The sequence below is a fragment of the Oratosquilla oratoria genome, chromosome 28 (genome assembly GCF_046742065.1).
Source record: "Oratosquilla oratoria isolate Oo_2021 chromosome 28, ASM4674206v1, whole genome shotgun sequence".
Lineage (NCBI taxonomy): Eukaryota > Metazoa > Arthropoda > Malacostraca > Stomatopoda > Squillidae > Oratosquilla > Oratosquilla oratoria.
The window spans coordinates 31,784,403-31,799,544 of NC_134804.1; the positions used below are offsets into that span (position 1 = coordinate 31,784,403).

At 40.6% G+C, this 15,142-nt stretch overlaps 2 protein-coding genes across 7 annotated transcripts; one reads left to right on the top strand and one right to left on the bottom strand.

The window, feature by feature from the left end:
* Window positions 1-66: 66 nt before the first annotated feature.
* Window positions 67-15,046, bottom strand: LOC143040285 (protein PET117 homolog, mitochondrial). 6 transcript variants are annotated; one of them, XM_076211118.1, is made up of 4 exons: window positions 7,771-7,896; window positions 7,561-7,621; window positions 971-1,070; window positions 67-276 (listed from the first exon to the last, which is right to left on the bottom strand). In XM_076211118.1, exons 3-4 carry the CDS (start codon window positions 1,060-1,062, stop codon window positions 120-122), a joined length of 249 nt encoding a protein of 82 aa, XP_076067233.1. In that variant the 5' UTR covers window positions 1,063-1,070; window positions 7,561-7,621; window positions 7,771-7,896; the 3' UTR covers window positions 67-119. The 6 variants fall into 6 exon arrangements, with proteins under 6 accessions (XP_076067233.1, XP_076067235.1, XP_076067234.1 ...); XM_076211120.1 differs by lacking the exons at window positions 7,561-7,621; window positions 7,771-7,896 and adding an exon at window positions 14,985-15,046; XM_076211119.1 differs by lacking the exon at window positions 7,561-7,621 and having other exon boundaries at window positions 7,804-8,072.
* LOC143040475 (uncharacterized) lies at window positions 8,861-10,270 on the top strand. The gene is made up of 3 exons (XM_076211569.1): window positions 8,861-9,277; window positions 9,488-9,896; window positions 10,191-10,270. The coding sequence occupies exons 1-3, from the start codon at window positions 8,861-8,863 to the stop codon at window positions 10,268-10,270; spliced, it is 906 nt and encodes a 301-aa protein (XP_076067684.1).
* Window positions 15,047-15,142: the final 96 nt, after the last annotated feature.

Genomic DNA, 15,142 nt, shown 5'->3' on the forward strand with positions numbered 1-15,142 from the left:
TATTGAAGAGGTTAATGGCCTTTCTCATTATTAATATAAAGGAAATAACATGGAATGAAATGAGAATTTTTATACATACACTTTAATAAATATATTACATTACAAAGCCACTGGCATTGCTATATAGTCTTGTCTTCTTGCTCACTAATCTGCTGTTGCTGTTCTTTTCGTAAAATTTTGGTCAAGTCAGCTTGCTTTTGTAATGTATAGAGATTTTCCATCTTGCGCCTCTGCTGTCGCTCAACATCTTTGATCACACCTTCATGGAGATTTTCCCTGTTTAGTTAAAAAATTATTTCAAGATAATGGCATATTTCATACAACCTCAAAAAATCCAATGTGTCATAAGTACTGTACACATTTCCATAATTTTCTATAGGTGAAATAATAGTTCCTTATTCTTATCTATTTCTAAATGCAGATAATCCTGAACATTTTGGGAGACAAATATGCACACTAAGGCAGCTAAAAACACATCAAGGAATCAGATTTATTGATGTGCAGTTATAATATTTTTATGTGGTTTTGAATTATAGGATATACTATCCTGTTAAACAAATACAACAGAATTTGTGGCACTTATGGAAGATTTCAAAATGGACACAGAACACCTTATACTACAATACTCCACACTAACAATTCCTAGACAATAACACTATACATCTTCCCTGAATAATTATGATCCCAACCAGAGGCTGTTACTGGTTTCCTGAAGGCCACAAGTTTTCTGAGAGACTAAGGGCAATAGATTGATTGATTGATTGATTGGAAGATTTAAAGATGCCTTACAAGAAAGAAAGAAAGAAAAAAAACAAAAAAAACATAAATTGCATACATCCACTGCATAAACCATCTTTGATTTCTATAGAGCAAGTCTGGTGTCATTATATTGAATTTACAAGTATTACATTTCTAATAAGAATATTTACATGACTTCATTGAAAAGTGTGATACAATTATATTTCCTTACCTGTCTAGATTCTGTTTGTAGTGTACATAGTACACAATTCCTCCCGAAACAATGCATGCAAGGCCCAAAGTGACCTTGGAGGCAAGGGACATTATTCCCTCTGTAATGAAGAGGAAATATGCTTTAAACATTCCTAGTGGTTGTAGTAATTAATAATAATAATTGCTTTTGTAACCTTTCTTTACTCCTTCTTTCAATATGCCCAAAACATCCCAATCTTTTTATCAACCCTAACTGTCAGCTCTTTCTACTCCTGCTTTCTGCCTCACCCCTCATTTCTCACTGTATCTGTCCCCATTACCTCCACTATATTTTTTGATTTGAAACACATTTAGGTTCTTCTTTTCTATCCCCACCAAATTCAAGTCTGAGCTCCATACAGTGCTATGGACATAATCACTCCCTATAGTGGTAGTGGAGAATAATGACATCACTCTTTCCATGTGTTATGCAAGGTGACTAAATGAGACAGAGTAAGGGAACTAAGGATTTTCATTTTGTATTTTTCAAACTAAAACCCAAGTATTTGAGTCTAATAATAATCCATCTATATAACAAGAGCTTTTTCACCTTTATAAAGGAGGGAGCCAAGTCAAAAGCACATACTCCCTCCCATTCAATTCCCACCCACCACCCTTTACCCCCTCTCATATTAGCTCCTAATGTATGACAGGTCATCCCTGTATCTTGCCCACTGCCATGGGTCAAAAGCAATGTAGCAAGACTCAATGCATACACAGCAAGGCCATTTCACTTAATTGGCAACCTTCCCCTCTCTGTTTCAACCAGTTCCAGATTCTTAAGGTATATTTGGCTTCTTGCTTTCTAGTTGTTGTCCTGGGCTATGACTGTTAGGTCATCCATATAGGCAAGACCTTTGATGTTATGCTCTGGTTTAGGTGTAGGGAGGATACTCATGGATAGGTTAAAGCACTGGTGACAGTATTGCTTCTTGGGGGGACTTACAGTCACAAGATCAACAACTGGAATTATATTCCTGATTGGGGAATTGAATCAATCACACTTATTTGTGTGTTCCACTGGAATGGAGTTTATAGAACTGATTCCCTGACCTAAAGCCCCTGTCACACCTATGTGACTTAAGTGAGTTTGTTTGAGAAGAAATGACTTGGGTTGCATTTTTTTTATTCTCCAAATGTCAAATCACATTTGTGTCATATACTGAGAAGCTGAATGATGAACTAAAAGAAGTTAAACCTATACAAATATTAGACACAGAAGCTGAATGAAAAAACTATGAGAAGTTAAACATATCTAAATATTAGAAACATTGTTAAATTGTCCTTAGGGAAGTCTAGAATACTGTGTGCGAAGTTGTCTTTCTGCTTTTCAAATTCATGACATTTGATGAGAATCTTGAATGTGTGACTGAGGTTTAACCTAAGGTAATTTTGAATTGGGTCTAGGGGAACAGACAAACAAATGCCAAAGCAACTACTAGAAGGACCATGAGCACTGGTATAATTACAGAAAGCCAATATCTGCTAAATGACACAGATGTTACAACCAGTCACGCAATGTGCATCAATATCTGAGTCACAGGCCCAGTTTACCTCTTCTGGTACGATGTCTACACAAGTCTATAAATGTTTCTGGTAAATTTCCTGTCAAAAACTGCCATGCAACCATATCATCATCTATAGTTCTACAAGAAATTAACCTATCAAATGCTCAAGAAAGGGAAAAAGCTAATGTCCAGTTATGATTGGAAGCTAACATTACCTAAGACTAAGTGACAGGCCCTACAATTATCATTTACAGAATATAGCAAGCTGGACTAATATCACTGTATAGTGAAAAATGACTGCACAGTGTATACAACATTGTCCACTATTCCATTTCATTCATCATTTGAGGATTATAGTACAGGGTGGTCTGAATATCTTGTTACCCCTACCAATAGGGATACAAGTATTACAGTAATAGAAAATACATGTCTTGGATTCAGTTTATTTACTGTAACTTAAGAACAATAGAACAAAACAAGAACACTGGAACAAAATGTTCCCATCGCAGTATTGTCATCTTTGGAGGAACTGCTTTGCCAAATCTTGCAGTGAAGTCATGTCACACAGCCCCCATGCTCATGGCTGAATGCACGTGCCCATACACTTACAAGCAGCCTGAACCCAGGACATGTATTTTGTATTACTGTAATATTTGTACCTCTATTGGTAAGGTTAACAAGACATTTGGACCACTCTGTACATTATGCAACCAGTATAACCTCTGTACATTATGCAACCAGTATAACCTCCCAGTTGTGGTCCTGGAGCTGCAACGTCTACGTCGTGGGACCACCCCCCAACCCCAAGAGTTGGGGGCCAAACAGCAGCATTTACCCCTGGCCATCAGCTCTACGCAGATGGCACCGATCCCCAAGGAGGAGCTACGCCTACCTGGGGGAGTACCACAATCCTTTTTTTCCAACACACAATGTTACGTTTTTTTCTGCACTGAGGGGTCATTTTCCGGCGATCACCCCTCTTCTTCTACTTTTAGCCGGAGATGTAGAGAGCAATCCTGGGCCCACCACAAAATACACATGCCCAACATGCTCTAAACCCATTACTTCGAGCAAACAGACAAAGGGCTCAGTTCAGTGCAATATGTGCAAAAACTGGGCCCACCTCACTTGTACAACACTTGCTGACACAAACCAATACACAAACACTTGGACATGTTCTACCTGCCCTCCAGTAACCCCAATCCCACCTCCCCAACCACAGCCAACACCCTTACCCACTCCCAATTTCCCCTTGCCCTTACCCCCGATTAGTACTCCCCTTCCTTTGTCCCCGATCTCTCCTTTCCCCCCCTCTGACCCAGATCCTACACCTTCCCCACTACCACCCCAACCTCAACCCCAAACGGCAACATACAACACATACAAAACACACAACATCAACATATTACAACACAACATTGACGGTATTAACACTAAAAAACATGAACTTGAACACTTTCTTAAACAACACAACATACACATTGCAATTCTACAAGAAACAAAATTAAGACACTCACACAAAACACCATCATTTCATAATTACACCACCATCAGACAAGACCGGACTGACGGCAATGGCGGTGGACTCGTCACCCTGATCCACCATTCCATCTGTTTTGTGGACACAAGTGCCACAACTAAAATTCTCCTCCCTACCACAGATAACACAACAGAAACCCAATCCATTCGTATCCGCACAGGCAACAATTCAACACTAACAATAGTTAACATGTACATTCCCCCCCAATCATCCCCCACAGTTCCAAACACCTTCAGACCTCAGCTCAGCCAACTAACCTCAATCCCCAACCTGATCATGGGTGGTGACTTCAACGCCAAGTCGTCTGCCTGGTTTGTCGACAACCCCGACACAGACAGAGGGCTTGATATACAGACTCAACTCGACTCATTGACTATCATGAACAACACGCATAATCATACACATATCCCATACCAAGCCCTCTACACTCCCTCCTCTCCTGATATCACCTTTTGCTCCCCCTGCCTAACCCCAACAACATCATGGAGAGTGGTCGGAGCCCTTGGTTCTGACCACCTTCCAATCATCATCACCACCAAAACAAGATGCACCCCAGCTGGCCACAGACACACTTACACCAATTACAAGAGAGCTAACTGGGAAGCCTTTAATGAAGAGACAGAACAACATTTTGAAACACTTAACAGTACACCAATCACAAACATAAACAATGCTGTGCACGCTTTTAATACAATCATACAAAACGCAGACAAGAGATACATCCCTAGAGGCAACAGAAAATCACACAACCCCAACTTCACACCAGAAATCCAAGGCCTCATCAGACAACGTGACACACTTAAACACGATACCCCCACACCTATCCCTCAAAACATAGCAGACCAAATACAAACACTAAACACTGTGATTGCCAATAAAATACATGAACAAAAAACACAAAATTGGCAAAACTTTATCAATACACTTGATCACAAAACAAACACCAGCAAATTGTACAAAACACTCAACAGCATCACACTATCCAACACTAACACTACACGCTCTCACGCAGCAATAATCACAACAACAGATAATCTACCCTCAAACAGACAACAAGCAAACGCACTCATACGTCATTTTGCACAGACGAGCCATCTTACATCTCACCCTGACGACCGACGCACCATTCGACGTAAGAAAGACTTTCCCACAGACTCAGACTATACACCCTTCATAGACAGTCAGACAAAACTCATAATGCATAGTCTCAAGCACTCATCTGCCTGTGGCCCTGATAACATAAGCAACATCCACCTAAAACACATTGGACCACAAGGTATACACGCACTCACAAACATTGCAAACTACAGCTATTCACACAACACTATACCCGACATCTGGAAGCATGGTAAAATAATCACCATCCCAAAACCGAACAAAGACCCAACAATCCCATCATCGCACCGCCCAATCACACTTCTCTGCACCCCCTCTAAAGTCATTGAACGCCTAATACTTAAACTTGTCACACCATATATTCCCCTTGCTGACTCACAACACGGTTTTAGGCCACTACACTCCACAAACACTCTTCTGACAAACCTCACACAAAGAATTTTTGATGGCATCAATTCAGATAGGCCCCACCACAGAACACTTCTTATAACATTGGACATTAGTAAAGCTTTTGATGCTATCCCCCGCCACAACCTAACAAATAAAATATATAACACAGACATGCACAATAACACCAAAAGATGGCTGGCCAATTATCTGGCAGGCAGGAATGCTCATGTGTCATATAATGGCCAATCATCGCACATCAGAAACATTAAGAACGGAGTACCGCAGGGCTCAGTTCTATCCCCCACATTATTTAATCTATACATGCATGACTTACCCACGCCAGACACCTCAGAAATACAAATCTCTTCTTACGCAGACGACATAACAATCACATGCACACATCGTAACACAGACAAAGCTGCAGAAATAATCCAGCCTTACCTTGACACACTCAACACATGGTTCATCACAAACAGACTCAAAATAGCTCCAACCAAATCTACAGCAACACTTCTCACCAACTGGACAAAAGAACACAAATACATACCTCATCTCTACATCAACAACACTCTAATACCACACACAAACACACCGAAAATTCTTGGTGTAACATACGATACATCCATGTCTTTCAAACAACACCTCACAAACATAAAAAACAAATGCACACCTAGACTTAACGCACTTAAGTCAATCACTGGAACAACATTTGGACAAAACAAAGAAACTAATATAACAATATACAAACAATGTATACGCTCAGTGATGAATTATGCGAGTCCTGCATGGGCTCCTAATCTCAGTGAGACACACCACAACACCCTTCAAATCATACAAAACAAAGCCCTAAAAACAATTACAGGCTGCACAAATACATCACCTACAGACCATTTACACCATGAAACAAAAGTCCTCAAAGTCAAGGAACACCTCGACATGAGAGGCACACAAACACTTGCTGCAGCCACCACAAACACATCACACCCGTTACACTACATAGCAGAACACCCACACACACCAAGAAACATTAAAACTACACCCAAAGACCTTTATTACACAAAGATACTCTCTTCTCTTCCTCCACAACCACCAAATACCAGCCTCCGGAAACATATTCATAATCATATCACTCACCGCTCCATTAACACACTGAAAGACAACACACTGCTGCATGCCAGACCCCCTGATATCCACCCTTCTGAATCCTCTCTCCCACGTAAGGACAGAGTCCACTTGGCCAGACTGCGATGCGGTCACCACCCAGCACTTCTAAGCTACCAGAGGAGGCTGGACGACCGTGTTGTGAACAGCTGCCCAGGATGTAACACTTCACCCCATACCATACAACACATAATGGAAGACTGCATTATACACAATCATGCACGCAAACAACACAACATACACTCTATAAAGGATTTGTGGGAAAACCCAGTCTCGGCTGTGGCCTTCCTTGGGGAGATGGGACTGCTCGGACAGACAGTCTAGGGAACGACAACAACAAAAAACCTCCCAGTTGTAGTTACATTTTTTCCTTTCCTTTTTCAGTATAGGTGGGTAGAAAAAAATAAAGGTTTGACCAATGTAATTCTGCAAGAACCATAAATAACAATACAACTATTACTATGGTGGTTTTTGGCTATTTGGCTAAAGAAAAAGAAAAAATATTTAAAGAAATAAATCATACTGCATATTTCATACTATCAATACCAGCCCAGAGGCTATGTTGTACAGCTGTTGATGGAAAAATTAGTTCTGAATATTCCAAAATAACTAAAAATAAGTGTTTTTCCACTGTATCAAAAAGTGAATATAGCAAGCTGCATTATGGCCACAACACATTGAGAATTCTCCTTCATGGGTATGAATAAATTGCCTTACGTTTGAAGTGGAGATAATAGTTACAATTTTCTATTCATGGTGACAAGCTACTGGTTGCTCTGTCGAGCAATAGACATGGAAACAGCAGTTTAATTTCTTCCTTTCGAACTTTTTTCTTATTAAAAAAAAAACACTCACCCCATATATTTTTCTAACCAACACAGATGCCTGCCAAATACTCCTTTAAAAAGATTGCAGACTTGAAAGAAAAGAAGTATAGCAATAGTTACAGTAAGAATAACAAGTCCCTGAAGTTAGTAGTTTGCATATTTAGTATTGGTTAATGCGAAATAACTACATTCACTATTGTCACCAATAATATTTTGTGTCAGCCTTCCACTGTCATACCTAGAGTCCTAGATTTTAACGCGACTTTATTACCGGGGTATGGTATTTGTTTACAGAGGGAGCCAGTGCATGGGCGGCATATTCACTTCGTTCATACTTTGTCGTTCACTTGCGCGTTTTCTTCTTGTCGTAAATACCATAGAAACGTCACGATTGATGAGTAGCTAAAGTATTAAGTGCCTTTAAATTCTAACACTGACAGAAAACTTTATATAAATAGGAATATTATGTTATTCTATCCAATTGATAAACATTTATCTAACCTTTAGCGTTTACCTTTGAAATGTAATATTATTATATTTCTACTTAAATAGAAAAAATAAAGTGAGACCTTTTAGTTTACACACGCATGAATTGTGAAATCGCGGGTTGTGAGACTTTGGGCAATAACTCAGATCACTATAATAAGATGAGACTTAAACAAGACGAACTTTATCTGAAAGTTAATTGAAACAGTAATATCAAAGAAAACGATGAAATATGAAAGTGCCGCGAAGGTCCAAATGAGAAATAAGATGATAAGATGCCTAGTCTTCTCTAGATGGGCTCGGTGGTAGATTGTGGCATGGGAGGATGAATCTTAAAGTAAAGTATATATGTGGCATCCATACATGATGCTTATGGTGGTGGCACACTAGGCATTTCTCGCTAGCATGCTACTTGTTTTTGCTGCTTCGTTTTTAGTAGTAAAGACTTCGTTTTTTTTTCCAAGTGTCAAATTACTCTTGCGTCATATAGCGAGAAGCTAAATGATGAACGAAGAGAAGCATACGGATGTTGAGATGTTCTAACGGAAGTCTAGAATATTGCAACAGAAGTTGTTTCTATTCAAACGAAGTAGCAAAATCAAAGAGCATGCCAGCTTAGTGTGTCGCCACTTTTACTGTATAGTGGAGGTGAGCTTGCAACCTGCCTCTTCGTGTGGGCCCTCTTGTACCTTCTTTCCCTCTCCCAGAACGATCGATTAACCCTCTCATCGACGGAGCTCAGGAAGTTTAGAATAACCATTACGATCCTCTCTGCTGCGAGGAGACTAGTAGCAGTGAGATCAGTAGGGAGGGTTACACCTATTATTGGTCGGGCTGCAGCGATGGGCTCACCAATATATAAAGGAGGAGACCGGACCTTGCCAAAGAACTATCGACCTGTTGGCCTCACGTCCCACATCGTCAAAGTAATGGAGAGATGCGTAAGGGACAAACTGTTCACACACCTTGAAGAGAACAACCCCATAAAAGAGAACCAGCATAGTTTCAGAAAAGTTCGATCCTGCCTCTCAAACCTACTGGCGCACTACGACTGGCTACTACGGAACCTGTCAGAAGGGAAGAATGTAGACGTAGTATTTCTAGACTTCGCAAAAGTCTTCGACAAGGTAGACCACGGTGTCCTCCACAAGGCAAGGGACCTAGGAATCTCAGGGAAGCTAGGAGTATGGCTTCACAACTTCCTGACAGACCGTATCCAAACAGTCGCAGTCGATGGCTTGAAGTCCAGTGAAACCAAGGTAGTAAGCGGAGTACCACAAGGCTCTGTCCTCGGCCCCCTCCTATTCCTAATTCATATGAACGACATAAATAGGAAAGTGGACTCAACCCTCCTGTCCTTTGCCGATGATACCCACATCAGCCATGCTGTGCTGGGAAGTAAAGATGTACACCATCTACAAAACGACATTGACACAGTTTATGCTTGGGCTAATGACTGCAATATGCAGTTCAATGAAGAGAAGTTCGAGGTCTTAAGATACTGCACAAACCAAGGCATTAAAGACAACACCGAACTGCACACGGAAAGGGGAATGAAAATCACACCCAAAGCCCATGTAAAATGTCTGGGCATTCATCTAGGTGACGATGCCACTTTCCAGCACCACATCACGCAGACCGTGAAAAGAGCAAGGGGGTTGGCCAGCTGGGTACTAAGGACTTTCTCCTCAAGAGAGGTACAAGTAATGTTTACCTTTTGGAAGGCGCCTATTCAACCGATCCTGGACTACTGTAGCCAACTCTGGTCACCACATAAACGAGGAGACACACAGAAGCTTGAAGCTGTCCAAAGGAACTACACCAAGCACATCAGAGGGATGAAGGATCTCAACTGTTGGGATCGCCTGGAAGCACTGGGTCTCTACTCCCAACAAAGGAGGAGAGAGAGGAATAGGGCCATCTATACATGGAAAATCCTAGAGGGCCTTGTCCCTGATTCCACGCCCTCAACAATCAAGCCGTATCACAGCGTAAGGCACGGGCGAAAGTGTGAGAGACAAACTCTCCCACCAAGAGCCCCAGATAGGCATAAGACCTTACTGGCATCCAGCCTAGGTCACGAGGGTCCAAAAATATTCAACGCCCTCCCAAAAGAAGTGAGAGAGAGAGAACCAAATGCTCGGTGGACAGCTTCAAGCATGTGCTGGACAGGTTTCTACGGAAGGTGCCAGACGAGCCCCCAGTGCCAGCATGCTACACTGCCATCAGTAGGTTCTCATCAAACACAATAACAGACCAACTGGCCCTTGCGAGGAGGGACAGCAGGTCTGGCAGCAGCGGTAGATCACTATGACTGTGGGGACTGACCTCGGAACTTCACCAAAAAGTAAGTCACCTAACGGGAGTACCTGTAGGCATATCTAGCAGACTACAACACCCCGTAAGAGGTTACTCCGGTTGATGAGCGTTGATGCTGATGAGATTGTTGTTGTTCTTGTCGTTCCCTAAACTGTATGGCCAAGCAGTCCTGTCTCCCTGAGGAACGCTACGGCTTGAAAGGGGTTTCCCCACAAACCCCTTGATAACTGTATATTGTGTTGTTGACGTGCGTGGTTGCGTACAATACAGTCTTCCATAATGTGTTGTATAGTATGGGGTGAAGTGTTGCATCCTGGACAGTTATCTACTATGCGGTCATCCAGCCTCCTATTGCAGTGTATGCTCCTTCCGAGGCGTATAAACTCGAGATATTTCATGTAAATCTTGAATCTATACTTGAATTCTACAACACGGTCATCTTAATTTATGACAAAAGAAACAATATAGATTTAATATGTCTGGACTTTGTAAAAACTTTTGATACCATCCCGCACGAAAGACTACTTGCTAAATTAGCTTCACACGGAATAAGAGATAGCCTATTAAGCTGGACTAGTAATTAGTTAAACGATCGTAAACAAAGAGTTATTCTAAATTGAAAAACTTCTAGATGGATTTTTTTACGAGTGGAGCTCCTCAGGGTTCCGTTCTTTTGGCAACTTCTATTCATAGTATATATTAATCATACAGACCACGGACTATCTATTGTCGCCAAATTTGCTGATGATACAAAGCTGTGCTGAATGGCAAATGATCACTTAAACTAATTAAATATTCAAGAAGATTTATATAGATTACATCAATGGTCTAAAAAAGTGGCTGATGATATTTAACACATGTAAATTTTAGGATATGTACATAGGTAAAAATAAAAAAATATGTACGATTACAAGTTATTTGGAAAGCCGTTAACAAAAGTGGATAGTGAAAAGGATCTCGGCGTAATTATCAGTGATGATCTCAAATCATCTAAGCAGTATATTTCCGCCTCGGAGAAGTCATATAAGATTCTTTGTAATCCATTACCCACCTCAGTGGCTATGAAATAAATATTGGTCCCCCATGGTTCTAGAACCAGGAACAAAGAGTTCTGCTTTTTTTTTTTTTTTTTTTGGCAAAGTTCAAAGTTTTGAGAATGGTTGCCTCCTGGTTCCACAGGCGAGAACCACACCAACAGACTTGGTATAGTATTGGATGATCCTACAGAACTGCAGGGTACCTTTAGACCGATTGCAGACTTGTGGTCCCAACACTCAGACTGCGTATCAAGTCCTTGAGAGTACTGAGATATAATCCACCTGAATTTCACCTGAAGAAGCTAAAGGATGATGCATATGCTAGGAGTATACGGTAACAATCTAAACAATTCGAAGTGGTTGGCACCTTTGAGGACCCTCAAAAACCTTCAAGTGTTAAACTCTGGAAGTTGCCAAGAAGTGCAATGGAAAACGATGTCGAGAGGTGGTGTGGCGTCGCGTGAGACACTGAATATGGAAATGGGTCTTGCTCCTTGATTGGCTAGGGACCAGGACAGATAACTCAGAAATATTCGCGTTTACACCCAAAACGGCATTTCCAGAATCACTTTAGAAATTCTACCCAAAGTGTGCGGTTTGGAGAACACCGCACGACTGTAATAATCCAATCGACATCGATGCAATGGAAAGTAGAATACGACAGCAAACTCCGCTTTCAAATCACCAATCATAGCGTTAGTAAGAGCGTTGCGACATAAATCGTTGGGCATCGACCACGTCTGCTGCACGAAAAGCTGGGGACCCTAACATATATATATATATATATATATATATATATATATATATATATATATAAATTCTCTCTTGCCGTTGTGTTCGCCATGCATCCACATTACTCTATGAAAAAATCAACGAATCAACGAATGTAAATGAGAAAGTTAAATGTAACTTATTCTTATTTATTTCCTTCACCTACTTTCACTAAGATATCCACCTTGTACCTTGACACGAAACATTCCCTTTTCTTCCTTTGTTTTGTAATTAAAAATTAAATGCGGAATAATCAGGCTTGCACATCAGTTTATAAAATTTCGTGCTATAATACAGCCTAGTCGTGCTATTTTTTCACGAATAAGTATATTGGTACTTGGGTAGGAAGGATAGATGTGGTAATATGACCGGTGGGTAGTGTATGTAGAAACTCGATATTCGTACAATTTCGTGCAGATTGCAAACTTTCTGGTGCTGAAAAAACAGCAATCTCACAATCGCGTGTTCCTTGTGATATGTTCTGTTTGATCGTTGAAGTTTTACTGTTCGGTGTCTGCACACTAAGCATTTCTCGATAGCATGCTACTTGTTTTTGCTACTTCGTTTGAGTACAAACGACTTCGGTTGTGATCTTTACAAAGAGGAAGATATTACAAAGGAAGAGCATGCCGACAGGGGACCTTTTGGTCCAAATGTCAAATTACTCTTGCATCATATAGTGAGAATGACGAACTAAGAGAAGTTAAACCTAGAATACGAATGTTAGACACATTGTTGAGATGTTCTTACGGAAGTCTAGAATACTGTAACCGAAGTCGTTTCTACTCAAACGAAGTAGCAAAAGCAAGTAGCATGCTAGACTCGTGTGCCGTCACCATTACTATAGAAGTTTTGCTGCTGCCTTTTTGCAAGGGTATTTGTTAACTGTCCTTTTCACTCGGGCCTTGTCAATTTGTGATGTTCTCGTCACAATTCATAAATTCATATCCCAGATTTTGTTCAATAATCAGGCTTTGCTCAGTATAGCCTTTTAATGTTCACAATATTCTCTTTTGCTTTTATTGTTTACAATATTCTTAGTTTCATCTTCATTTTATTGTTGTAAGTGTAATTTTCCTAATACTTTTCCATTCGTCTAACTTTAATGAAAAAGTTTAAGTTTCAACCATTGCAACTGAAATAGTAGCCAAATTCACTATAGTAGTTAACTGAAACCAAGTTAACTAAATGATCCCAAATATGGAAGCTTAACCATTTGAACATAACCTTTAACACATTCCATATGATCACACTGGTGATTATTAGTTATGAATTATAATTTACAAACATTCTAGTAAGAATGTGTAAAAGGAGAAAACAATGTGATCAAAACTAAGGCGATGGGAAGTAATTCACCATGGTTTTGGATCACGTGTTGGGCTCGTGATAGACAATTATTACCCTCCCGGATGAGAGCTCAGAACTCATATATGCACAATCTATGGGTAATGCTGTGACCTTACACACACAACTTCTTGCCCACAAGAGTTGGAGAGCCAGTACTCAGTGCTCCGATGATGAAATTATTTCAGCCCAGGGCGGGAATTGAACTCGGACTGCTGAAATAGCGGTTGCAAACGGAACCACTGTGTCGTCGAAGTGTGTAGAATATTCAGTGTCAGGGAATATGGGGGTAGAGGTAATCTGTAGAGTGAAGGAAGTAAATGTCTTGAGAGATAAAAAGTCATGAGAGAATATATATATATGAAGAGGTGATTGTGCTTACGACCCTGTTGTACTGGGTAGGGACTTGGTTTTTAAATGCGAGACAAAATGTTTAAATATGGTGGGGGTTACAAGAATTGATAGAATGAGGAATGAAGCGAGGTACAGAACGGGGGTGGAAAGGGAGCTGGCAGACAGGGTTGATAAAAGAATACCGGTATAGTTTGGGCATACGGAAAGAATGAACAAGGAAAGACTGACGAAAACAGCGTGGAAGGCAGAGGTGGATAGAGTGAACTTAAAGGGAAGACCGATAATGGGATGGATGCGTGGGAGGTGAAGGAGGGCTAGGGTAAAAGGGAAATGCCTGTTGAGCATGGAAGAGAGAGGGCAAGGGATAGGTGTGAGTGGATAGTGGTTATGAATGTAACGTAAAATGACGCAGTATGAAGGGATTTCATCTTGTCTGTATTTGTTGTGAGGGGACTAGGGGGTGAGGGTCGATATATAATGAAACTGTGGGGGTGAACCACTTTCTGCTGTCTAGCCCTGATGCTGATGTGCTGTGCCTTGTTGCACTGCTTCTGAACCGGGTAATGGACGGGGCGCGGGAGGGGGGAGTGGCGTGGCTCGTCATACCTACCAAGATAAAAATGAAACAAATGGGTGTCGGATTGGTGTTTGATGGATGAAGGGCGGTTATGCTTTGTTTGGCCACTTATCCTAAAGGGGAGGGACCTTTTCGTATAAGTATGTATGCAGGATAACTGTAGAAGTTATGCTACATGAACATATTAAAACCATCCAGTCTTTTGTTTACGAATTGTGATATTGTGGGAGTTGTGCTGAATACAAGAGATTGACACGTGTGGGAAATGTGTTGAACATCTGTTTTGTATATGGAATATGACCGACTAGGGGTAGTTGATGTGGCAATTCTCCAACTTTTGTAGTTTTGTAGAGGAGACAACGCCTCCTTTAATCTTGTCCTCGCACTTTTCAATCTATTTTTTATCTCGTTTGTCTGCCATCAAACCAGTTTTCACAAACATTTCTAGAGCCAGTCTTAATAAAGTAAATCATCTATATACAAACTGTATACGTAAAGATTCACTAAGAAAGTTAAATTTCGTCGTAACAGAGAACCTATGTAACATAAGAAGTAATTAATTACCTTCAAACAACACGGCCCGTGTGATACAACGTGGCAACGTAATGTACTTGGCGACGTCTGATTGGTGGATAGTGATTATTCCTGGATATTACCTGCACACAATTAGTTACCTTGATACTCAGTAAAATATTGAGTCCACCTCATATTCTAATTGTATT